This window comes from Anolis carolinensis, chromosome 3 (genome assembly GCF_035594765.1).
Source record: "Anolis carolinensis isolate JA03-04 chromosome 3, rAnoCar3.1.pri, whole genome shotgun sequence".
NCBI classification, from domain to species: domain Eukaryota; kingdom Metazoa; phylum Chordata; class Lepidosauria; order Squamata; family Dactyloidae; genus Anolis; species Anolis carolinensis.
The window spans coordinates 279,114,528-279,140,365 of NC_085843.1; the positions used below are offsets into that span (position 1 = coordinate 279,114,528).

Genomic DNA, 25,838 nt, shown 5'->3' on the forward strand with positions numbered 1-25,838 from the left:
CCTTTCTGTCTTTCCCTACCATTTTGTTCTTCTAAATTAAAGGTACAGGAGAAACACCCTGTTTTCACTCTGGGAATACCACTGTAAGGCTATCTACACATAGATAATGTAATGCTCAAATTAAGAACCTGTAAAGAGCTGTATGAATGCTCTGTCCTTCCGTGTCCTACCCGTGCCATAGCTGCTTGTAAAGCTCTTAGGAGTTCCTGGAAGTCCTCAAGCCCCCTTCACCCCTATTGTCTCCGCTGAACATAGACTCGGAGAAAGCCATGAAAATCACCATAGAGCCAACCTGTCGTCACACAAGCCTCTTGCCTCACTTTCACTTTCGGGGATGGTATCGATGAAGGGCATGAGAACGGATGGGAAGAGGACACGCAGCGCCCCGTTCGGAAGAGTGGCCAGCTCTTGGCTGCTGCTTAGGGTCACAGTCAAGGTCTCCGAGGGCCCAATGGGGCCGGTGCTGATGATGAACGTGGAATGGGCCAAGTCTTCATCAAGGACCAAGTGACCTGGACAGAAGGCAGAAAGGAGGTAGTTAGGGAAAGCCCTTCAACAGATGCATTGGAGAGACCATTGTCATATGTATGTCAGAACCTCAAACTAACATAATTAATTGAATTGACTATAGTATATAGCAGGCATGGGCCAACTTTGGTCCTCCAGGTGTTTTGGACTTCAACTTTGGGGCCGGGCTGTGGCGCAGCTGGCTAGTAACCAGCTGCTATAAATCACTACTGACCAAGAAGTCATGAGTTCGAAGCCCGGGTCGGGTTAAGCCTCCGACCATTAATAGCCCTGGCTTGCTGTTGACCTATGCAGCCCCGAAAGACCGTTGCACCTGTCAATTAGGGAAATTTAGGGATGCTTTATGCGGGAGGCTAATTTACAACACCATAAAACTGCCAGCAAAACACGAGGAAAGGAATGAGGAAGTACAGCCACTTCTGGACGGTGAAGTAACAGCTCCCCTTGTGGCCGGAATCGTGAAGCTGGAAAAATGTTAAAAATGCCTCTGTGTCTGTCTAATGTATGTTGTTTGTCTGTTGGCATTGAATGTTTGCCATATATGTGTTCATTGTAATCCGCCCTGAGTCCCCTTCGGGGTGAAAAGGGCGGAATATAAATACTGTAAATAAATAAATAAATAAATAAAATAAAACTCCCACAATTCCTAACAGCCGGAAGGCTGTTAGGAATTGTTGGAGTTGAAGTCCAAAACACCTGGAGGGCCGAAGTTGGCCCATGCCTGAGCTATCCAGTGTACTAAACCTTATCTCCCAAAGGAGTTAAAGCCCCTTTAAATATTTAGACTAAAACCTGGAGCAAATTCACTGTCCCAATGACACGGAAGTCTCCAGTTTCACGCCCCACTTGTGTCCATTTCATCAGTGTCAAAGGCAAAGCACAACCAACCGTTGGTGCAGCGGAGTGGCTGGTTCCAGCTGGCGTTGCAGTCAAGGCAGCACTCCTCCATCCGGGGCCGGTTCTGGATCTGGAAAGTGGAGGCCCTGCTTCCTGTGGCAGCTTCAAAGCTCGAGACCACTTCCGACTCCTCCAGCGGGTAAACAAATACTCCTGTTGTAAAAGAAGTTGGGCTGAATCCCAACTGCAGAAAAGGCACACAATGTGCCACCCAGTCCCAAAACAGACGTAGCACAATTGGACGACCTCAGCTTAATCTACAGCCACTCTATTATCTCTTAATGCTACCAGAAGGAGAACTGTTCTGCCCCCACACTGGCTATTTATTTGGAAGGTGTCTGTGATGCAGGGAAGAGATCGAAAGCTACACATTTGAAGTAAAAACAGCCATGTATTAAATAACAGATCTCAAACTTCCTCTCTTCTAGAGTTTTACTGCCAGTCTTTGTGAAGGGAGTTAAAGTCCGTGAAGCACAACTGCAGTTCTGTCTGGATGTTATTTTAATATAGTTTCAATCGGATCTCAATCTGTTATATTTCTGACTCGGCTTTACTTTGTGTTTTTACATTTATATAACTTTGATGTTGTTGGAAAAATGAATGGATTTCTTTTTACCTCAATAAATGCTTTTAAACTTTAAAGCTAGCTTTGCGGTCCTTTGCCTTCCTGAAGACATAGAGGCCTTCCAAAACTCACACCGCGTAAGTCTCACTGCTGCATTTTACTCTGCTATTTTAATGGGAATTTATCTCATAAAGGGGGTGATTAGAGCTTAGCGGCTCATCAGTTCCCAACAGATATAACTTCAACGATTTGTATGGCTTCGATGTGACTTGTGTGACTTGCATAGCTTCGACATGACATTTTATTTTGTGGTTCTTCCACTTTCCTGACTCTTCACCTTCCAATACCTCACTGCCTGACTCCTCAAGGAGCTAAAAGGGACTTGGCTAAGGCTCTGCCCCTGAGAGGAGCCTTAAAGAGATATGTCAAGGGAGGTTTCAAATACAAGGAGGAAGAGGCTATCTAGAGCAGTGGTTCCCAAAGTTATTTGGCCTACCGCCCCTTTTCCAAAAAAAATATTACACAGAAATTAATTTTTTTTAATAGTAATTAAACAGAAAGACATATGTATTAATGTTTCTACCTTTTTTGTAAAATATAGTAAAGAAAGGTGTAAATTAGAAACATTGAAGTTTGAAATTATGAAGCTATTTTTTGAACTCAAAATAGAAAAGTAATACAAAAAAAAAATCACCTGTGGCCATCACCGCCCCCCTAGATCTCTGCCGCGCCCACCAGGGGGCGGTAGTGCCCACTTTGGGAATCATTGGTCTAGAGCAACCCCACAAACTATACATAAAATACTAATCTCCTACAACTAAATGAGGGCTTAACAGGAGTAAACAGTGGGAAATCTTGTTTAGGCACAACAAGAACTATGAAACAAAATAATGCTTGTATAGCTGTCCTGCTTTTTTTTCCCTTCCATTTTTTAATTGGAAGGATGAAGATAGAAGAAGCAAGGGGGGGGGGGGAGTGGAGACAGACAATAACCCAGGCATGGGCAAACTTCAGCCCTCCAGGTGTTTTGGACTTCAACTCCCACTACTTTATTTCCCTTGCACAATGGGATTTCCTCAAAAATAAATATCTCAGAAATCAGATTAAGCCTGTATTAACCTTCCAGTGGTTATTCAGAATGCGAGGCACACTATGTTGTGACTCAGCTGAAACCTCAGAGTGACTCTGATGGAAATTATGGGATTCAGGTTCAAAATGAATCTGATGGGAATTATGGGATTCAGGTTCAGAATGTCCCTGTTGTAGAAGATGAGGAACAGGGAGTCTTTCCCACAGCAGGGAATGGTGTTGATGATACTGAAACTAGCCAGGTGCAAACTGACTCAGAAAAGGAGGACAGTTCTCACTCTGATAACAAGCAGATTGACGCTAACAAGCTGGCTGGCTTTGATGAAACTGAATCTTTAGATCGAACTGGCCATTTGGAATTCAGGGTTTGAAGGAGTGTTAGAATAGCAAACAAGAAGGAGGTCAGAGGTCAAAGAAATGCTTTAATGCTATGCAAAGGGTATTAAAACAGTATGTTGGGAGACAAACCTTTGTCAAAGCAACTTCTCGCTCAAGTCAAGAAGCAAGTTCTCGTTTTCCTGGATTATCTTGCAGCCTTTGTGTGTTCATGTTCATGGGACTTTGTCATGCTCTCTTGTGACCTTGTCTATTATTTATGATTTCTTGGATTATTCTTTGAAGCCTTGTTTTGTAACAATCTTTTGGAACTTTACTTTTGCTTTTGAAGAACTATTTATTTTCTATTTCCTAATAAACTACAAAAGACTTTAACCTGTGTGCAGCTTGGTGTATATACCAAGGTGAAACTAGCCTGAGGTGCGACACACTAAATCCAAGATATAGAGATGAGGAAAACCATGTTATGATGAACAGATGTCTTCCATCATCTGGCAGAGCATCAATAGAGTGAGGGCTCAAACATGTCAACAAAGAACTAAACTATCTATGCTCTATCCCAGTGATGGCCAACCTATGACACGTATGTCAGCACTGACATGCCTAGCCATATTTGGAGACACAGTGCCGCATGCAGATTGATTGGATGACTAATGTCTTTTCTGGCCAAATTTGGTGTGATTTGGTCCAGTGGTTTTGTTGTTTACTCCATGGGAATTATGCACATTACATTTATATATAGATAGATATAGATAGATATAATAATTATTATTATATCATTCTATTATCATTCTATTATTATTGTAGTATATTATATTATTACTGTCATGGAACCAAGTCCCAGGGCTGAATTTCCAAGCCCTGGACTTGGAGTCATAACATAAATAATCCTAGAAGCACCTGGCAGAAGAAGATAGAATGAGCCTGGGAACTCGGGGTTGAAAGTATAAACAATTCTAATTGGTATAGTGTGTGGGAATAGTAGAAATGTGATACAAGGGGTGGGGTTTGATGATGATATTTGCGTGTGGTGTTACGTGGCATCAGAGGTGATAAAAATGATTGTATGTAAACATTAGGTCATTCTCGACTTTTCCAAAGTCATGTATTCTTCAATAAAGATTGGATTTGAGAGCAGCTATCTTTGATCTGCGTTCAGACTGGTCCTTTGAAGTGAGCCTGACATTTAAGTCGAGAATCCCGTTCTCACCCTCCTGCGGATTCGCAGTGAAGTGATAATGAATGAAGAAGGAGATCAAAGCCCAAACGGAGCAGGGAGGCCTTTGCCAGGGGCCCGGCCGTTGGGGGAAGAGACGCTGCAAGCCATAGCTTCCTCTACGGGGTACCCCAGGCCGAACGGCGTGACCCAGAGGATTCCCAGAGGAGGAAGAGGTGTCTCTGCGGCTGCAGAAACCAGTTGGGGATCTGGAGGAAGCATGCCGGAGACCGTGGCCCTGCGGTTATCCATCCTGGAAACTAATTTATCCAGGCTGTCAGAAACCGTGGGGAGGTTGGTGCCACTATTGGAAGAGAATCTCCAAAAGGAGCCCACCCGATATGGCGCCGAGAGAGAGCCAAGTAAAGAAGGAGATTGGAGCCAGAGGGGCCAGCGCGCCTCAACGCAGAGCCCCGTGGCGGCGAGGGGCGAGGGGGATGAAGAATACTGGCAGGAACTGGAGTTCCGAGACAGAATGGCGCGCGAAGTGGAGCGCCAGCAAGCTCTGGGAACCCTGAGGCCGCCAACTCCAACAGAACTTCCAACCCCTCGAATGGGCGTCGGGGTGGAAAGACCACTGGGGCCAGGGATAGGGTCCAGTGGATTAGCGGACGAAGGCAGAGAGGAGCCGGAGACCCAGGAAGAGGAGGAGGATGTGCCGTACGACGAGGGAAGGCGAGGTGCGGGGGCTACAGCGAGGCCCGCATTCGGATGGGTGGAAGGGCCGACAGCAGCGGCAGAATTTCGGGAGCCGCGCAGAACGACCGCCGGAGTGGGGCGCGGCGTGTTCAAAGGGGCCGTCCAAGGAAACCCGATGCAACCCTTCCCCATGCCTCCCAGACAGCATCAACGGGCCGCAGAATGGATGCAAAGGAGGGAAGATCTCAAACTGGAATACGGAGGGGAATAATCTGAACTGAACTTTTTCCTCATTAGCATCAGAGGATATATGGAAGACAGTGCACACACCTTCCCCTCCGAAGCAAGCATGGTTCGGGCCATCGGCAACACACTAAAGAGAGGAGCGGCCAGCTGGTATGTGCAACTACACGCCAGACGCGACCCATGCCTGAGGTCAGTACCCCGTTTCCTCGCCGCACTGGAAAACCGGTTCAGAGACCGGCTAGAGCAATTGAGGGCTCGAGACCAGCTTAAAGGAATAAAGCAGAGGGACAAAACGGTGCCCGAGTACGCAGAGGAATTCCTCCATCTCGCGGAAAGGGTACCAGAGTGGTCTGAAGTGACCAAAGTGGAGATATTTAAAGAGGGACTACGCCCCGAGGTTTTTAGTTGGGCAGCGCACAGAGACGACCCAGAAACACTCCAGGGCTGGATACAACTAGCGGGGCGCGTCGAATCCACCCTGGCCCAAGTAAAGCGTTTCAGGGGCGGCGGCGGCCAGCAAAGACCGGTGGCGAGAGGTCGAGGAGAGACGAGGAAGCAGGAAAGGCCCGGAGGGAGGCCGGGGATCCCCTTCAAAGGAGATGACAACAAACCCAAGCCGGGATGCTTTGTATGTGGGAAGACGGGCCATCGAGCAGCAGAATGTTGGGCCCGGAAGGGGGAGCCGCCAAAACCCTCAAAGCCCAAGCCAGCAACCGGGAGGCGAGCGGAGGAGGAGGTGCGAGCCCCAGAATCTCCGGAAAGGCTGGTGAGTCGAGACAAACGCATGCTAGTAGTGCCAATCTGCCTATCGGGGCTAGAGAATCGGGCCACCTGCAGGGCATTCGTGGATTGCGGTTGTTCTAGGAACATTATAACTCCGGAACTAGCAGGAGCGCTGAAATGCCAGCAGACGTTGCTTGACTCCCCAATTGCATTTTCGCAGCTAGATGGATCAGTTGCTGCTGGGGAAGTATCTACAAAGGAAATACGGGGGGTCCCATGTAAAATAGGCAAATGGGAAGGAAGAATATCTTTTGTGATAGCCCCTATTGCCACATACCACGTAATACTAGGGATCCCATGGTTCGAACAGGCAAATCCTGAAGTAGATTGGAGAGGAAAGAGCCTAGCATTTAAAAAACAACAGACGCAATGGGAGATAAGCAAAATAGCAGGAGAGGAGGACGAGGGAGATGAAGCAGGTGAAATAGACCCACAGCTATTGCCACCTGAATACAGAGACTTTGTGGATGTTTTCAATCAGAAAGAGGCAAGTAAATTACCTCCCAAGAGGAATATAGAAGTAGAAATTGAAATAACCCCAGGAGCAAACTTACCAAAACCAAAAGTGTATCCCATGTCTGTGCAGGAGAAGGAGGAATTGAGGAAATATATTGATAAGAACTTGGCGCGAGGCTTCATTAAGCCATCCAATTCTCCTCTCGGAGCCCCAGTGTTATTTAGGAGAAAGAAGGACAACTCCCTAAGATTGTGCATTGACTATCGCAATTTAAATGCAATTACTAAGGACAATAAATACCCTATGCCCTTAGTAAAGGATTTAATTACCGTATTGAAGAAAGGGAGCATATTTACTAAACTTGATTTAATTGAAGCATATCATAAATTAAGAATCAAACCCGAGGATACTTGGAAAACTGCATTTTCCTGCGCATTCGGCCATTTTGAATATAAAATTTTGCCATTTGGGTTAAAAAATGGCGGCAGTTGCTTTATGCAGCTTATAAATGAAATACTGCACCCATTGTTGTACCGAGGGGTATTCATATTCCTTGATGATATCTTGATCGTGAGCGAAGATAAAGAAAAGCACGTGGAATTGGTCCGGGAAGTTTTACAGAGACTAAGGGAAGCAAAGCTGTATGCAAAACTGTCCAAATGTGAATTTAATAAAACTCAAATTGACTTTCTGGGGTATCGGATATCTCCAGAAGGGTTAGCTATGGACCCGTCTAAAGTATCAGACGTAAAAGAATGGGGAGTACCCCAAACAAGGAGGCAATTGCAATCATTTCTGGGGTTTGCAAATTTTTATAGATCGTTCATAAAAGGCTTTGCACAAATAACCGCACCCCTTACTGAACTTTTAAAAACAAAAGGGAAAGGGGAGACAGCAAAAGTGAAAGCTCCTGGCGCCAAACTGAGTTGGACGCCAGAATGCCAAAAGGCATTTGAAACCCTAAAAGGATGCTTCACAGAAGAACCCGTCCTAAAACACCCCGATATCCGGAGCCCTTTCATAATCCATTGCGATGCTTCAGACTGTGCATACGGAGCAGTACTATTGCAAAAGGATCAAAATGGGAACTTAAAACCTTGTGGATATTTGTCCCGGAAGTTCAGTGAAACTGAAAAATGTTGGCCCATATGGGAAAAAGAGGCATTAGCCATATTAAAAGCCTTAGAATGCTGGCGACACTTCCTCGAAGGGAGCGGAATCCCATTTGAAATTTGGTCTGACCATAAGAACCTCCAGTATTTAAAATCTCCTCGAAAATTGTCCCCCAAACAAATTAGATGGGCACAATACTTCAGCAGGTTCGATTTCCAATTAAAGTTTTTCCAAGGGAAACAGAATGTCTTGGCAGATGCTCTTTCACGCATGCCTCAACACGAAGGCATAACCACAGCAAAAGAGGGAACAATATTCTCTGATAAACAATGGGGCTTAGCTGTCAGGACAAGAGCGCAAACCCAAAGAGAGAACACTGCTATTATTGAATTCGAGGGGGAAAATAGTTGGGGAAAAGAACTGAAACAGTCATACGAAGGAGATCAGTGGATCGCATCCAACGCAGAAAAGGGGGAGCAGAAGGGGGGATTTTGGTTTGTGAACAAGAAACTGTATATCCCAGCAATATTAAGGATTAAGATTTTGCATCGTTTTCACAATAACCAGAGCGCTGGTCATACAGGAATTACAAAAACAACAAAGGCAATAGCAAAACATTGTTGGTGGCCAGGAATGAGGAAGGACATAAAGAATCATGTTGTTCAATGTGATGATTGTGCCAGAAATAAATCGAGAGGAGGGAAGCCAATGGGATTATTACAAACAGTAGCGGAACCTACCAGGCCTTGGGAATGTGTAGCTATGGACTTTGTGGGGGAACTGCCGGTTAGCAAAGGACATCGTTATATTTGGACAGTATTAGACCTGTTTTCTAAACAGGCCCACTTTATAGCACTGACGAAATTACCATCGGCAGAGAAACTAGCTGAATTATACATAAACCATATTTACAAACTTCATGGATGTCCCAGTAGAGTGGTCAGTGACAGAGGGGTTCAATTTACAGCAAAATTTTGGGAAAAATTCTTGGAAATGCTAGGAGCAGAAAGAAGTCTAAGTTCTGCTTTTCACCCCATGACAAACGGGGCGGTAGAACGTACTCAACAGACACTTGGGCAGTTCCTTCGAATGTACTCTAACATGAGACAAAATGACTGGTCTAAGTGGCTGGCTTTTGCAGAACTAGCTTTTAATTCGACTATACATTCAGCAACAAATAAAACTCCCTTTGAAGTAGTTTACGGGTATGAAATACAGCCTCTGCCCCAGTTGCCAAAATGGACAGAGAATGAAGAGACAGGGGCAGGGAAATGGAAAACTCAAATGCTAGAATGCTGGAGTCAAGTGACTGCATCCTTAAAGGAAGCACACAAAAAGTATAAAACCTTCGCAGACAGAAAAAGGGTGGAAGGCTATAAATTGGAGAAAGGAGATTTAGTGTGGTTAAGTACCCAAAACATCAAATTGGGGCTACCTTCGAGAAAATTGGGCCCCAAATATATTGGACCATTCAGAATACAGGGTGTTATCAACGAAGTGACTTTCCAGTTGGCATTGCCAAAAAGTTTAGGGAAAATACACCCAGTATTCCATCGCAGCTTACTGAAAAAGTATATGGGTACTTTGGACAAAATGGACACATAGAGTTATTGTTTGATTTATTTCAGGATTGTGATGAAAGAAGAACCGAAGAGGAGGACGAAGAAAAAGAGGGCGCCATGTCATGGAACCAAGTCCCAGGGCTGAATTTCCAAGCCCTGGACTTGGAGTCATAACATAAATAATCCTAGAAGCACCTGGCAGAAGAAGATAGAATGAGCCTGGGAACTCGGGGTTGAAAGTATAAACAATTATAATTGGTATAGTGTGTGGGAATAGTAGAAATGTGATACAAGGGGTGGGGTTTGATGATGATATTTGCGTGTGGTGTTACGTGGCATCAGAGGTGATAAAAATGATTGTATGTAAACATTAGGTCATTCTCGACTTTTCCAAAGTCATGTATTCTTCAATAAAGATTGGATTTGAGAGCAGCTATCTTTGATCTGCGTTCAGACTGGTCCTTTGAAGTGAGCCTGACATATTACTATTATATTATTATTATATTATTCATTATTCATGACTACATTGAAACTAGAATAGAGAGAAATCAGCGTGGAAACTGAAAGAGGTACCATAGATTGTTGTACATGGAAATAATGGTAGTAAATAGTTTTTGATTTATTAAATACAGTTATATATTACAATTATACATTTTTGTTATTTAAACTATACATTTTGTGAAATTATGGTTTTTTTCTTGAAGTGACACACCACCCAAGTCATGCTAGGTTTTTTGGTGATTTTTGACACACCAAGCGCAAAAGCTTGCCCATCATTGCTCTATCCTATGATTCTGGCAATATGCACCAAGCATCTGAAGCAAAAGAAATAAAAGAAGTGAAAAGGCTACTGCAATATCTATTACATCAGACACAGCATCACCTATCACTAATGCAGGTATGAGGTAACCTGTCACTATAGCTCCAGAAATGTCCTTACCATCCACAGGCTGCTGCTCCAGGTTGATGTAAGTGAGGTGGACGGTGAGGCCCAGGGAATAGCCATTGGCACAGGCTTGGACACACGAACTCTGTAGCGGAAGGGCAGTCCAGGCTGGCAGGCAGTACAAACCTGGCATGGTCTTCAGGCAGAACTAGCAAGGCCCACTACCTGGAGCTAAAAAAGACAAGGAAAGAATAATGACACAGCTAAATCAACGAGGAAGGGAGAGACGAGGGTCTTTTTCCATACTAGAGGGGAGGACTTGTTTGGAAAGCACGGGGAAAATGATCAGGAGGCTGAAATTCTGTCATTATCTCTCTAGCTAAAATAGTCTTGAGTGTTTTTGTATTAAAAGGGGGAAGCAAAAACGAGTCAATGAAGGTACAAGACTGCATTCCCCAAAAATAAGACCTAGTAGAGGTTTTGCTGAATTGCTAAATATAAGGCCTCCCCCGAAAGTAAGACCTAGCAAAGTTTGTGTTTGGAAGCATGCCTGCTGAACAGAACACCAGAGCATGCAGGATTGGTAAATGTAAATACCATAGAGTATTGTACATGGAAATAATGGTAGTTAACAAGAAATTTTTGATAGGATTCACAGTTTGTCTGGTTATGCTGGTTTGTGATGACAACTACTGTGCAATATATAATAAATGTTCATTTTTTTGTTCAACAATAAATGTGAATTCTTCTTCATGGAAAATAAGCCATCCCCTTTGGGAGCAAAATTTAATATTAGACACTGTCTTATTTTGGGGGAAACACAGTACTTCTTTTTATTCTGAATTGGGCCATCCACATCTTTGTTATTGAGCACCTTCAAGTCATTTCCAACTTATCACAGAGTTTTCTTGGCAAAATTTGTTTAAAGGGGCTGGTGTTCCTGGTTTGGAAACTATTATTCTGGTTTAATTGTGTGATACTTTGTTTTTGTGGCTGCCACAAATTATGTTGAATTGGTTGAGACTCAATGAGGTAGTCATTGAAAAACTAGAGAAAAGGTGTTGCAGGATGTCCTGCAAAATGAAAGTTTTTGCAGTTTAATAAACCTTTCCCCATGTTTTTATGATAGAACCCTTTAGGAAATGATATTTACAACCCAGGAATAAAAATTGTGTTGCATAGTGTTATCCAATAGTGTTATCCAATTGGGGTTTTGCATTTTCTTTCTCACGATGACCTTTCCCTTCCCAGAGTTATGATAGTGAAGTACAGTATTATAATCCCTGAAAAATATTACACTTTTTTAAAGTGCTCTTTTCTCTTCCATGCATATGGATAAATTACTCAGGTAACCTCCGTGGGTGGATTACGGGATGTTAACAGCAGCTGCCATTCTCTATGGCTTGGCCTCATAGCATGGCTGGGCTCCACAGGCAACTCAAGCAAACTGGGAGGTGGTCAATACTCTGAAAATAAACCCTTGTTTCCAGGGAACCTTGTACATAGCTGTCCTTGCAGTGTTGGTTAATCTGGAGAGCTTCGAGCCAGCTGCTCTTCACATGAAAGGTGGCATGGAAAAACAAACAGATACCACGCAAAGCAGGCATTCAACCCTGAACATGCTGAGATTCGAGGTGTTTCTTGCTCTTTGCAAAGTAAAAGGTCGCCTGTTGAAGCAGACTGTTTTGTTGCAGACAGAGTGATCTCCACGAGCAGGAATAATCAAATGAATGCATACAGCAGGGGTCCTCAAACTTTTTAAGTGGAGGGCCGGTTCACGGTCCCTCAGACTGTTGGCGGGCCGGACTGTGATGAAATAGTCCAAAATGAGGATTGTTGTTGTTGTGTGCCTTCAAGTCATTTCAGAGTTAGTTCAACCCTATGTCTAAAGTTTAGGACAGAGGCCAGGTCAGTGACCCTGGAGGGCTGCATCCGGTCCATGGGCCTTAGTTTGGGGACCCCTGATCTAGATGATCTCATAAGACCACAGGTAAGCCAAGAGACCTCCAAAGACCATCTAGATCAGGGGTCCCCAAACTAAGGCCCGGGGGCCGGATGCGGCCCTCCGAGGTCATTTACCTGGCCCCCGCCCTCAGTTTTATAATATCATATATTGTATATGCATATAATATTGATAATAATATTATAATGTAATACAATATAACACTAATAATAATACCATATAATAATATTGATTATATATTCTATATTACATATAATATTGCTAATAATATTACAGTATAGTGGTATAGTTCAATATAGTAATATATAATGCTAATATTGTGCTATGCTAATAATATAATATATTGTATGTACATATAATTTGTAAGCCATTCTGAGTCCCCTTTAGGGTGAGAAGGGTGTGATACAAATGTAGTAAATAAATGCAGTAAATAAATAAATAATAAATTTTAGACTTAGGCTCACCCAAAGTCTGAAATGACTTGAAGACACACAACAACAACAACAACAACAACAACCCTAATTAACTTGACTATCTCATTGGCCAGAAGCAGGACCACACTTCCCATTGAAATCCTGATAAATGTATGTTGGTTAAAATTGTTTTTATTTTTAAATATTGTATTGTTCTTTCGTTGTTGTTGTTGTTGTTGTTGTTGTTTTTGCACTACAAATAAGACATATGTAGTGTGCATCGGAATTTGTTTGTATTTTTTTTCAAATGATAATCCGGCCCCTCAACAGTCAGAAGGATTGTGGACCGGCCCTCGGCTTAAAAAGTTTGAGGACCCCTGATCTAGATGGTCTCATAAGACCATAGGTAAGGAAAGGGACCCTCAAAGAACATCTAGATAATCTCATCAGGCCATCAGAAGACCATAGATAAGGAAAGGGCCCCCCAAAGGGCATCTAGACAATCCCATAAAACCATAGGTAAGGAAAGGGGCCCTCAAAGACCATCTAGACAGTCTCATAGGACCATAGGTAAGGAAAGTGACCTCCAAAAGCCATTTAGATGGTCTCATAAGGCCATGGCTAAGCAAAGAGACCTCCAAAGATCATCTAGATGGTCTCATAAGACCATAGATAAGGAAAGGGACCCTTAAAGGCCACCTAGATGATTTCATCAGGCCATCAGAAGACCATAGATAAGGAAAGGGCCCCTCAAAGACCATCTAGATGATCTCATCAAGCCATCAGAACACCATAGATAAGGAAAGGGATCCTCAAAGACCATCTAGATGGTTTCATAAGACCATAGGTAAGGAAAGGGCCCCCCAAAGATCATCTAGACAATCTCATAAAACCATAGGTAAGGAAAGGGACCCTCAAAGGCCATCTAGACAGTCTCATAGGACCATAGGTAAGGAAAGTGACCTCCAAAAGCCATCTAGATGGTCTCATAAGGTCGTAGCTAAGCAAAGAGACCTCCAAAGACCAGGCAGACTTCTCACAGAGACACTCCAAGTGGCCAGCTTCTGGTCAAAAGAAATCTAGTAGAATGCCAAGTTTTGAATTTTGTTTGTGTTTTTTAAATATATATTATAACTGTACCCTCAATTTGCTTCTGACATGATAAATAAATAAATAAAATGAATCCTACTAGGAGAAAAACCAGTAATAGAGAAGGAAAACACCTGTAATTTAAAGGAGGTATAATTCAAGTGGAAAGCTTTAATTTGGAGATCAGTCAACTGAAACCTGAGGCCCGATGGTCTTGTCAATGATGATGGAAACACAGATGACAGTGGTATCTATGGGAGATTTTAAAATATAAAAATAATAAACATCATAAAAGCATGGATTTGGCACCCAAGAAAGAGGATAAAATTTGCACTTCCAAGAATTTGCAACACTTTATCAGTCAGCTCGTGTATATTTAATATTTACAATATATTTAATATTTACATGGTGCACTTTACCCAGTCTACTTTTAAAACCCCTCCGTTTTAATCCATGTTTTTGTCATTTGTTTTTATTGGGTAATGTTTAAATTTTTATAATTGTGCATGTCTCTTGTCTATTGTTGTGTTTTATATTGCTATTGTTTTTATTCGGGCTTGTCCCCATGTAAGCCGCCCTGAGTCCCCTTTGGGGAGATAGAGGCGGGGTATAAAAATAAAGTTGTTGTTATTATTATTATTATTATTATTATTATTATTATTATTATTATAAAAGAACCATTTTTAAACATTGGAAGAGATGATAGTCAAGCCATTTTCTACTGCTGCAGAGGCTAGAACACAAATTAATGAATTCAAATTGCAAGAAAGATTCCATTTAAACATTAGGAAGAAGGCTTTTTCTGTGAAAGCTGTCAAACAATGGAACAGGGTGGTAGACTCTTCATCTTTGGAGGTCTTTAAGCCACGATTGGATGACTTAAAAGGTGCTTAAACGGTGTCTTCCTGCAAGGCAGGGGGTTGGGCTAGATGACCCTTGCATTCCCTTCCACTTCTATCATTCCATGCGATAGACGTGTTCCATGACGCTGATGGGCGACAGCTTCACAGAGCTGTTTACCAAGGACTTATCATGGAGGTTCCACTGGGTGCTTTTATTTTATTTAATCATCAGTACCCTTTACATTTATCTTCTCAAAGTAAACAAGATCCATCTGGTCTTTATATGTTTAATGCAGGCAGCTGGGAGGCCCTGTGTCATGAATAAACAGACCGACCGACAGGTTCTCACCCCGTGATTTGCCTCTCCCTTATCAGTCCTGCAGAATACAGGGCCTGCAATCATTTTAATATTATTCAAATCCTAGATTTTTACCACATTCACCTTGCAAAATATTCCTTTTCATCACCAGGTTCTGGGGAGAGTGTTGTAGATAGCATGATGGGGTGTGCATGCATGTTGCCTGAAACAAGTGCAAAGTTCTGGCTCAACCTATCGAATAATCCAGGGGTCCCCAAACTAAGGCCCGGGGGCCGAATGCGGCCCTCCAAGGCCATTTACCTGGCCCCCGCCCTCAGTTTTAGACTTAGGCTCGCCCAAAGTCTGAAATGACTTGAAGGCACAAAAACAATCCTACTTGATTATCTCATTGGCCAGAAGCAGGCCCACACTTCCCACTGAAATCCTGATAAGTTTACAGTACGTTGGTTAAAATTATTTTTATTTTTAAATATTGTATTGTTCTTTCATTTACTAATATTGTAAATAAAATATTGTAAATGAATGATATGGTAATAATATAATATATTGTGTATACATATAATATTGATAATAATATTATAATGTAATACAATATAATATTTATTTATTTATTTATTACAGTATTTCTACCCCGCTCTTCTCACCCAATAGGGGACTCAGGGCGGCTAATAATAATAATAATACAATATAATAATATTGTATAATATAATAATATTAATTATATATTATATATTAAATGTAATATTACTAATAATATTACAGTATAATGGTATAGTATAATATAGTATTATATAATGCTAATATTGTGCTATGCTAATAATATAACATATTGTATGTACATACAACTTGTAAGCCACTCTGAGTCCCCTTCGGGGTGAGAGATGGTGGGGTATAAATGTAGTAAATAAATAAATAAGTAATTGTTGCTGGGGTTTTATTTTTTTTTTTGCACTACAAATAAGACATGTGCAGTGAGCATAGGAATTAGTTCGGTTTTTTTCCCCAAATGATAATTCGGCCCCTCAACAATCTGAGAGACCATGAATCGGCCCTCCACTTAAAAAGTTTGAGGACCCCTGGAATAATCTATATATATAAAAGAGTGATGACATCACGGCGACCCACAAAATAACAAAACTACAGGCCCCCCCAACCTCGAAATTTGACAACACAACCAGTCATCCACGCCTCTAGGTTGATACAACAAAAAGAAAAGAAAAATAAAGTCCTAATTAGAGAGAGAGGAATAATTGCTTTTATCCAATTGCTGCCAGTTCGAGGGCTAAGCTCCTCCAACTTGGTCTCCTAGCAACCCAATAAAAAATAATAAAAAACACTAAAAATTAATACAATAAAATACTATAATAACAGAAAATAACTAAAAATAATACAAGGAAATAATAAAATATAATAAATAAAAATATAACTTACAATAAAATTAATAAAAAATTGCAAATAACGTCAAATAAAAATTACACAACAATTTTTAACCAATACCACCACCACTTTGCCACAGCAACGCGTGGCCGGGCACAGCTAGTCATTTGTATACATGAATAATCTTCATAGAATCATATTATTGGAAAAGATTGCATTGGTCAGCCAGTCTAATCCCATTTTGCCATGCAAGAATAATCAATCAGAAGACAAATAGCCATCCATCCTCTGTTCAAAAACTTCAGAGGAGAGTAAACCAAACTCCAAAGCAGCATACTCCACTGTCAAACAGCTTTTACTCACAGGAACTTTTTCCTAATGTTTAGGTGGAATCTCTTTTCCTGCAGTTTATATCTATTGCTCCATGTCCTACAACTCATCACATTAGAGCTTAAAGAGAAGGTAAAGAGTGCACATCCCACTTGAGATCCTGTGGCTGCTTCTTGCAGAATTATGGGGTTTTGCAGTTTAGGGAGCTCTAGTGTGATAAACAAAAAAAAAACAAGCTTGCTCCCTCCTCAGTATGACATCCTTTTAAATATTTAAACATGGCTATCATGTCAACTCTTGGCCTTCTTATATCCAGTCCAAACATACACACCTCCCTAAGCCTCACAGGGCATCTTTTTAAAAACCTTTTACCATTTTGGTGTTTGAGGCCACAATCATGAAAGTTACATAGATAACCGCAGGAACACCTCAGCAAACAAGAGTCCAAAAGTGGCAGACTAAAACCCAGATGACGCCGGATGAGAGACTCCCTCCTGGGCACACAAAAGTCTGGGCTACTTGGAAGGCACTGAACAGACTGCGCTTTGGCACCACGAGATGAAGAGCCAACCTTAAGAAATGGGGCCACAAAGTGGAGACCACGACATGTGAGTGTGGTGAAGAGCAAACCACAGACCACCTATTGCAATGCATCCTGAGCCCTGCCACATGCACAATGGACTTTCTTATAGCAACACCCAGAAGCACTCCAAGTGGCCAGCTACTGGTCAAAGGACATTTAGTATAATGCCAAGTTTTAAAAACTTTGTGTTTTCAAATACATTAAAATAATATAAAAGGGTAATGAAATTTCGGCCTAGGACAAAACAACAAAACTACACATCCCAGAAACACTAAACTTGGCAGCACAACCCCTCATCCATGCCTCTACGTTCATACAACAAAAAGAAAAGAAAAATAAAGTCCTAATTAGAGGAAGATGAATAATTGTTTTTAGCCAATTGCTGCCAGTTAGAAGGCTAAGCTCCACCCACTTGGTCTCCTAGCAACCCACTCAGCCCAAGGGACAGGCAGAGTTAGGCCTCACTTAGGCCTCTTCCACACTGCCTATAAAATACAGATTATCTGATTTTAACTGGATTATATGGCAGTGCAGACTCAAGGCCCTTCCACACAGCTATATAACCCATTTATAATCTTATATTATCTGCTTTGCACTGGATTATCTTGACTCCACACTGCCATATAATCCACTTCAGTGTGCATTTTATACAGCTGTGTAGAAGGGGCCTCATATAATCCAGTTCTAAGCAGATAATATAAGATACTTTATTTCCCATACCACCATACTTCGCCACAGCAACGCGTGGCCGGGCACAGCTAGTACATTATAACTTGTACCCTTGGTTCGCTTTTGACACGATAAAATAAATAAATCATGAAAGTTACTGAGAGTACCAAAAGACACTGTGGTTTAGATGGCTGACAAGAGGCTTAACAGATTTAAACAACAAGGTTCCTCAACAACCCTAAAAATGTCCCACAAAAGCCTTACACCAGGAATATTAATAACAACAGTAATGCCAGGGGTAGGGCTTTCGTTTTTACTGGTGCAAAAACTTTCCATAATCTTTCAATCCTCCCTTATTCATCATCACGTTTTATTTCAATCAGGCCACACAATAGTACTCTGTGCTGCTGCTGTGAAACTGTGTCTGGTTGCCGGTTGATATTATTATTTATTGTTACAATATTGCTATTTTATCCTATTTTATATTGTAAATTGCTTTTTATGTATTTTTATTGTGTTGTCAAGCCTTGCCCCATGTAAGCCGCCCCGAGTCCCCGTGGGGAGATGGTGGCGTGATATAAAAATAAAGTTATTATTATTACCATATATACTCGAGTATAAGCCGACCCGAATATAAGCTGAGGCACCTAATTTCACCAAAAAAAACCTGGGAAAACATTGACTCCAGTATAAGCCAGGAGTGGTAAATTTCAGAAATAAAAATAGATACCAATAAAATTACACTAATTGAGGCATCAGAAGGTGAAATGTTTTTGAATATTTACATAAATCTGTAATTTAAGATAAGGCTTTCCAACTTTGATTAAATCATCATTCTCATCTTCTTCAATGTAAATGTGCTTATGTATCCTTTTAATAATAATAGTGTAAAATAATAAATGTAATAAGACTAACAAATACAGTCAAATAATAAGTGCAATAATAAATAGAGTAAAATAATGAATGTAATAATAATAATAATACAGTAGAGTCTCACTTATCCAACATTCGCTTATCCAACGTTCTGGATTATCCAACACATTTTTGTAGTCAATGTTTTCAATACATGATGATATTTTGGTGCTAAATTCGTAAATACAGTAATTACTACATAGCATTACTGCCTATTGAACTACTTTTTCTTTCAAATTTGTTGTAAAACATGACGTTTTGGTGCTTAATTTGTAAAATCATAACCTAATTTGATGTTTAATAGGCTTTTCCTTAATCCCTCCTTATTATCCAACATATTCGCTTATCCAACGTTCTGCTGGCCCATTTATGTTGGATAAGTGAGACTCTACTGTAATATCAGAGTGAAATAATAAATGTATTAATAGTAATAAAAGTAGAGTAAAATAATAAATGTAATAATACCAGTAATAATAACTGTACCATATATACTTGAGTATAAGCCAACACGAATATAAGCTAACCAGGACCCGCACCCGAGTATAAGCCAAGGGGGGGCTTTTTCAGTCCTAAAACAGGGCTGAAAAACTAGGCTTATACTCGCGTATGTACAGTATATATTATATTTGTCTTACTGGGGACATAAACCCTTGTGCCGGCTGAACTGCTGATCTAAAGATCTGAAGGTCAGTAGTTCAAATCCACGAGACAGGGTGAGCTCCCATCTGTCAGCCCCAGCTTCCAATACGGGGACATGAGAGAAACCTCCCACAGGATGGTAACACATCTGGGCATCCTTTGGACAATGTCTCTGTAGATGACGGATTCTCTCACACCAGAAGCGACTTGCTCGCTTCTGACATGATTTAAAAAATTGTGGGCACGCTGAACTCCAGTATTGAATAAGAGACAGGATATATATGAAATATTATATTATTGTTTGTTGTTGTTACGAATAAATGATAGTAATAGGCACTGCATGCTTCCTTCAAGACAATGTCCCAGCCATCCCACAACCACTGCAGATCCTAGAATCATTTGCGTGGGACTCATTGAGATCAGGGATAGCCTTCTGCTTAATGTGATGTCTGGCTAGACTGTGGTGGTTCCCAACCTTTGGTCCTCCAGGTGTTTTGGACTTCAGCTCCCACAATTCCTGACAGCTGGTAAACTGGCTGGGATTTCTGGGAGTTGAAGTCTGGAGGACCAAAGGTTGGGAACTACTACTAGAGCAGTGATGGCCAACCTATGGCACGCGTGTCAGCATTGACACGCCTAGCCATTTTTGCTGACACGCTGCCGCATGCAGATTGATTGGATGACTAATGTCTTTTGTGGCCAAATTTGGTGTGACTTGGTCCAGTGGTTTTGTTGTTTACTCCATGGGAATTATACACATTACACACACACACACACATATAATCACTCTATCATTATTATTATATTATTATTGTAGTATATTATTATATTATATTATTATTATATTATTCACTAGCTGTGCCCGGCCACGCGTTGCTGTGGCAAAGTGGGGGTGGTATTGGTTAAAAATTGTTGTGTAATTTTTATTTGACGTTATTTGTATTTTTTAATTAATTTTATTGTAAGTTATCTTTTTATTTATTATATTTTATTATTTTCTTGTATTAGTTTTAGTTATTTTCTGTTATTATAGTATTTTATTGTATTAATTTTTTCGTGTTTTTAATTATTTTTAGTGTTTTTTATTATTTTTTATTGGGTTGCTAGGAGACCAAGTTGGAGGAGCTTAGCCCTCTAACTGGCAGCAATTGGATAAAAGCAATTATTCCTCTCTTTCTAATTAGGACTTTATTTTTCTTTTCTTTTTGTTGTATCAACCTAGAGGCATGGATGATGGGTTGTGTTGTCAAATTTCGAGGTTGGGGTGCCTGTAGTTTTGCTGTTTTGTGGGTCGCCGTGATGCCATCACTCTTTTATATATAGAGATTATTCATGACTACATTGAAACTACAATAGAGAGAAATCAGCGTGGAAATTGCAAGAGGTACCATAGATTGTTGTACATGGAAATAATGGTAGCAAATAGTTTTTGATTTATTGAATACAGTTATATATTACAATTATATATTTTTGTTATTTAAACTATATATATTGCGAAATTATGGGGTTTTTTCTCGAAGTGACACACCACCCAAGTCATGTTAGGTTTTTTGGTGAATTTTGACACACCAAGTGCAAAAGATTGCCCATCATAGTACTAGAGCATCCCCATCAGGGAGCTGTTGAGCCTCTTTCTGAAGACATCCAGAGATGGAGATCATGCCACTTCTCAGTGAAATTGGCTCTGCTCCTAAACTGGTCTCAATGTTCAAGACTTCAATTCAGAATTCAGTCAAAACCTACTTTTCTGAAACCTGAAGCATTAGATTTATCCTCTGAGGCAGCAAAGAACAAGCCTTTGAGGCATTTTTAAAAGGACACCATACCTCTCTTCAGTCTTCTCTTCACCAAGCCTAACATGCTCTACTCCTTCAACCTTTTCTCGTAGTTTTTTTCCACCATGCCTCTCACACTATGTAACAGAATTTGAAAAATTTTCTGTTCCTGGTTTGAAAGTGTTATTTCCTGTTTCATTGTGTGCTACTTATTTTGAAAGTACAGTAGAGTCTCACTTATCCAACTCTCGCTTATCCAACATTCTGGATTATCCAACACATTTTTTGTAGTCAATGTTTTCAATACATCATGATATTTTGGTGCTTAATTCGTAAATACAGTAATTACTACATAGCATTACTGCTTATTGAACTACTTTTTCTGTCAAATTTGTTGTATAACATGATGTTTTGGTGCTTAATTTGTAAAATCATAACCTAATTTGATGTTTAATAGGCTTTTCCTTAATCCCTCCTTATTATCCAACATATTCGCTTATCCAACATTCTGCCGGCCCATTTATGTTGTATAAGTGAGACTCTACTGTAGTTGTTATGCTCCGGAAACTTTGTTTTTGTGGCTGTCACAAACTAAGTTGAATTGGGTTGTTGTATGTCTTTCGGGCTGTTGAATTGGTTGAGTCTCTATGAGATATTCATTGAAAAACTAGAGCAAAATGTGCTGCAGGATGTCCCGCAATGCAGTTTAATAAACTTTTTCCGTGTTTTTATGATAGAACCAATTAGGAAATGGCATTTATAAACAAGAACAAAAATCATGCTACGTAGTGTTGTTATTCATGTTGCCCTTCTCTGAATTTGCTCCAACTTGGTTATCGCCTTCATAAAATGAATCATCCAGAACTGAACATAGCACTCCATATGAGTCCAAAATACAGGTGGATTATTACTTCCCTTGATTAGGAAACTATGGTTATGTTAATGCAGGCTAAGATCACATTTGTCTTCTTTGCTGCAGCACCACACTGCTGGCTCATGGTCAACTTACAATCAACAATATTCCAAAGATACTTTTCACATATAGTACTGCAGTACCCTCCTCGAGCTGTGAGGAGAGGTGGGCAAGAAATAAAACTGTTATTGTTATTATATCCACTATCCTAAATTTGTGTATTTGGATTTTGTGTCCTAAACGTAGAATTTCTCTGTGTTGAATTTCATTGCATTAGCTTCAGCTGTTTTCTAGTTCATTGAAGTCTTTCTGAAGTCTATTCCTATCACCCCAGTTGTGCATTATTTGCAAATTAGATAATGATTCCCTCCACCCCATTATCCAAAAATAATTATAAATATTGAAAACATTCCAGATGAGACCTCTTTACAATGTGAAGCCAACACAAGCCAAGAAACCAATATAGTTTCCCTACCAACTATAGATCTATCTGATGGTGTTCCATGTTTGCTAATCAAAATATTCATGGGGGATCTTATCAAATGCTTTTCTGAAATCAAGATAAATAACAACCAGAGCATCCCCTCTATCAACTAAACTACTGATTCAATCTAAGGGCCGGGCTGTGGTCCAGGCTGGTTAGCAGCCAGCTGCAATAAATCACTCTGACCAAGAGGTCATGAGTTCAAGGCCAGCCCGTGTCAGGGTGAGCACCTGATAATAAAAAATAATAAAATATAGCCCCTGCTCATTGCTGACCTATGCAACCTGAAAGACAGTTGCATATATATCCAGTAGGAAATTTAGGTACCACTTACATGTGGGGAGGCTAATTTACGACACCATAAAAATCATCCAGCCGCCGTTGGAATGAGGAAGTGCCGTTGCAGTGGATGATGAAGCAGCGGCTTCCCCTGTGGCCGGAATCAAGTATACCCTCAGGAAGCTGGAAGCTGGAAAAGGTTTAAATTGCCTCTGCGTCTGTCTCTGTTCTATGTTATATGGCATTGAATGTTTGCCTTATATGTGTACAATGTGATCCGCCTTGAGTCCCCTTTGGTGTGAGAAGGGCGGAATATAAATATTGTAAATAAATAATAAGAAACAATCAGGGCCAGTTAACACCTCCCAACAAAGGATTCCCTCAAGCAGGAAGCAACCAGCTTTGAAGCTGAAAGGCTATTCAATGCTAATCAAGGTAGCTAATTGCAACATTCATACTTGCCTCAAGCAGACAAGAGTTCTTTCTCGCAATCTGGACTTTCCACAGATATATAAACCCCACTGTCTAATTTCCAACAAACCCCACAGCTCTGAAGATGCCTGTCATAGATGTGGGTAAAATGTCAGGAGAGGATGCTTCTGGAACATGGCCAGACAGCCCGTAAAACTCACAGCAACCCAGTGATTCCTTCCATGGAAGCCTTCAACAACACGATAATAAGTTTAGTTTGCCAGGATTTGTTCTTCACAAACCCTGGTTGGCTCCTACTAATTGTTGCATTGTCATTAAGACAGTCCCAAACAAACTCCAGAATGATAGAATCATAGAATTGTAGAGTTGGAAGAGACCTCAGGGGCCATCCAGTCTAACCCCCTGCAAGAAGCAAGAAAAATCTCATTCATTCATAAGTCTGTCTTGTTTATCTTTCTGAGCCAGAACCCTTCAAGCACTTTCAGATTATTCCATGGATTCTTGTAGCTTTATAAGCACCACCCGACCCACCCACCAGGAAAGCAAAAGCAAAGCTATGAAGAGAAGAGTTCAGAACCTGCAAGCAAAACCAAAGGCGTTGTCAAGTACTTACAATGATGCCGCAACAAGTGGTTACACCTAAAGCGCAAGCGATGTCGCTCACCTTCTGGATAGGCAGCTGTGAAATGGGAGCGGTGCCGGGAACAATAAGCCAGCAAAACAAACCCGAAGAGATTTTTCTTTCCAGGATTGCGAGATAAGGACATTACTCTAACTAGGGATTATCTCACACACTTCACTAGCTGCCCTGAGTCTGCCCTTCTTACACTAAGCTCCGCTTCTTCTCTTTGTCCTCTTTCCCACAACTTTTGATGATGCCGATTATACTATCCAGATTCTTACACCAACCATCAGAACTTTCCCATCTGTTTGGAACTGGAGTCTTGAAATGATATTGGACTCAGTGACGCATAATATTGGACCCTGGGACAAGATAAGTTAGCATGAAGACCACGCCTCCCAGTCGATTCCCAGACTTTCCAATCCATCAAGAAAAGAACAGGGTTGTTGTATGTTTTCTGGGCTGTATGGCCATGTTCCAGAAGCATTCTCTCCTGATGTTTCGCCCACATCTATAGTAGGCATCCTCAGAGGTTGTGAGGTATGGAGAAACTAATCAAGGAAGCAGGGTTGTTGTATGTCTTTCGGGCTGTATGGGCATGTTCCAGAAGCATTCTCTCCTGACGTTTCACCCACATCTATGGTAGGCATCCTCAGAGGTTGTGAGGTATGGAGAAACTAAGCAAGGAAGGTTTATATATATCTGTGGAAAGTCCAGGGTGAGAGAAGAACTCTTTGTCAGTTGGAGAGCAGTGTGAATGATGTAGTTAATCGCCTTAATTTGCATTGAATAGCTTCGTCTCCTGGCTTCTTCCAGCCTGGGGGCATCCTTTGTTCAGAGTCATTAGCTGCCCCTGGTTCCCATGTCTGAAACTCCTCTGTTTTCAGAGGAGCTATTCAATGCGAATTAAGGTGATTAACTACAACATTATTATTATTATTATTATTATTATTATTATTATTATTATTATTATTTTATTGTATGACACAGCAAACAAAATAGATATGCTGGATTTCGTATCACAAAATCACAAGTCGAACACTTCCCAAGTGTCTAGGACTGTGTGATGTATTTTCGGATGATGCGTGCAGATCCCAGTAGGGTGGCCTTTTGCAGTTGGCAGATCGTAATTTTGTCAATGTCTATTGTTTCCAAATGCCGGCTGAGATCTTTTGGCACGGCACCCATGTGCCCATCACCACCGGGACCACCTGCACTTGCCTATACATTATTATTATTATTATTATTATTATTATTATTATTATTATTATTATTATTATTTAAACTTATATGCCACCACTCCCCTGGGCTCGGGGCGGCTTACAAGAAAGGCTAAAATCTAACAATTTAAAAACATCTTTAAAATATCTTTTTTAAAAAAATCTTAAAAACACTCCCCCAAGGCTCGGAGTGGCTTACAAAAACAAGCTAAAATCTAAGCAATTGAAATCTGAACATGACAAATCTAAAATCTAAACATGACAATAATAATAATAATAATAATAATAATAATAATAATAATAATTTATTCTTGTACCCCACCCCATCTCCCTGAAGGGACTCGGGGCGGCTCACATGGGGCCTTGCCCAACATCACAATATAAAATCAAAACAAAAACACAAATTTACAACAATAAATCAACAATATCGGTAAAACAATCGAAAAGGACAATCTTACAAGATAAAATGTTAGAACAGGTATATCAAACACAACAAAGAGTTCTTCTCTCACCCTGGACTTTCCACAGATATATATAAACCTTCCTTGCTTAGTTTTTCTAATATACCTCACAACCTCTGAGGATGCCTGCCATAGATGTGGGTGAAACGTCAGGAGAGAATGCTTCTGGAACATGGCCATACAGCCTGGAAAACGTACA

General features: G+C 40.8%; 1 protein-coding gene across 2 annotated transcripts in view; it reads right to left on the minus strand.

Moving 5' to 3' along the window:
• Positions 1–25,838, minus strand: part of vwa5b2 (von Willebrand factor A domain containing 5B2) — an 84,602-nt gene that overhangs the window by 57,208 nt on the left and 1,556 nt on the right. The window contains exons 2-4 of one of the 2 annotated variants that reach the window (XM_062976850.1): positions 10,372–10,548; positions 1,417–1,578; positions 293–512 (exon numbers count right to left, since the gene is read on the minus strand). In XM_062976850.1, coding sequence (XP_062832920.1) covers positions 293–512; positions 1,417–1,578; positions 10,372–10,510 — 521 coding nt within the window. In that variant the 5' untranslated portion in view covers positions 10,511–10,548. Of the gene's footprint in view, positions 1–280; positions 513–1,416; positions 1,579–10,371; positions 10,549–25,838 lie in introns of both variants that reach the window. The other variant, XM_062976849.1, reaches the window with a different exon arrangement.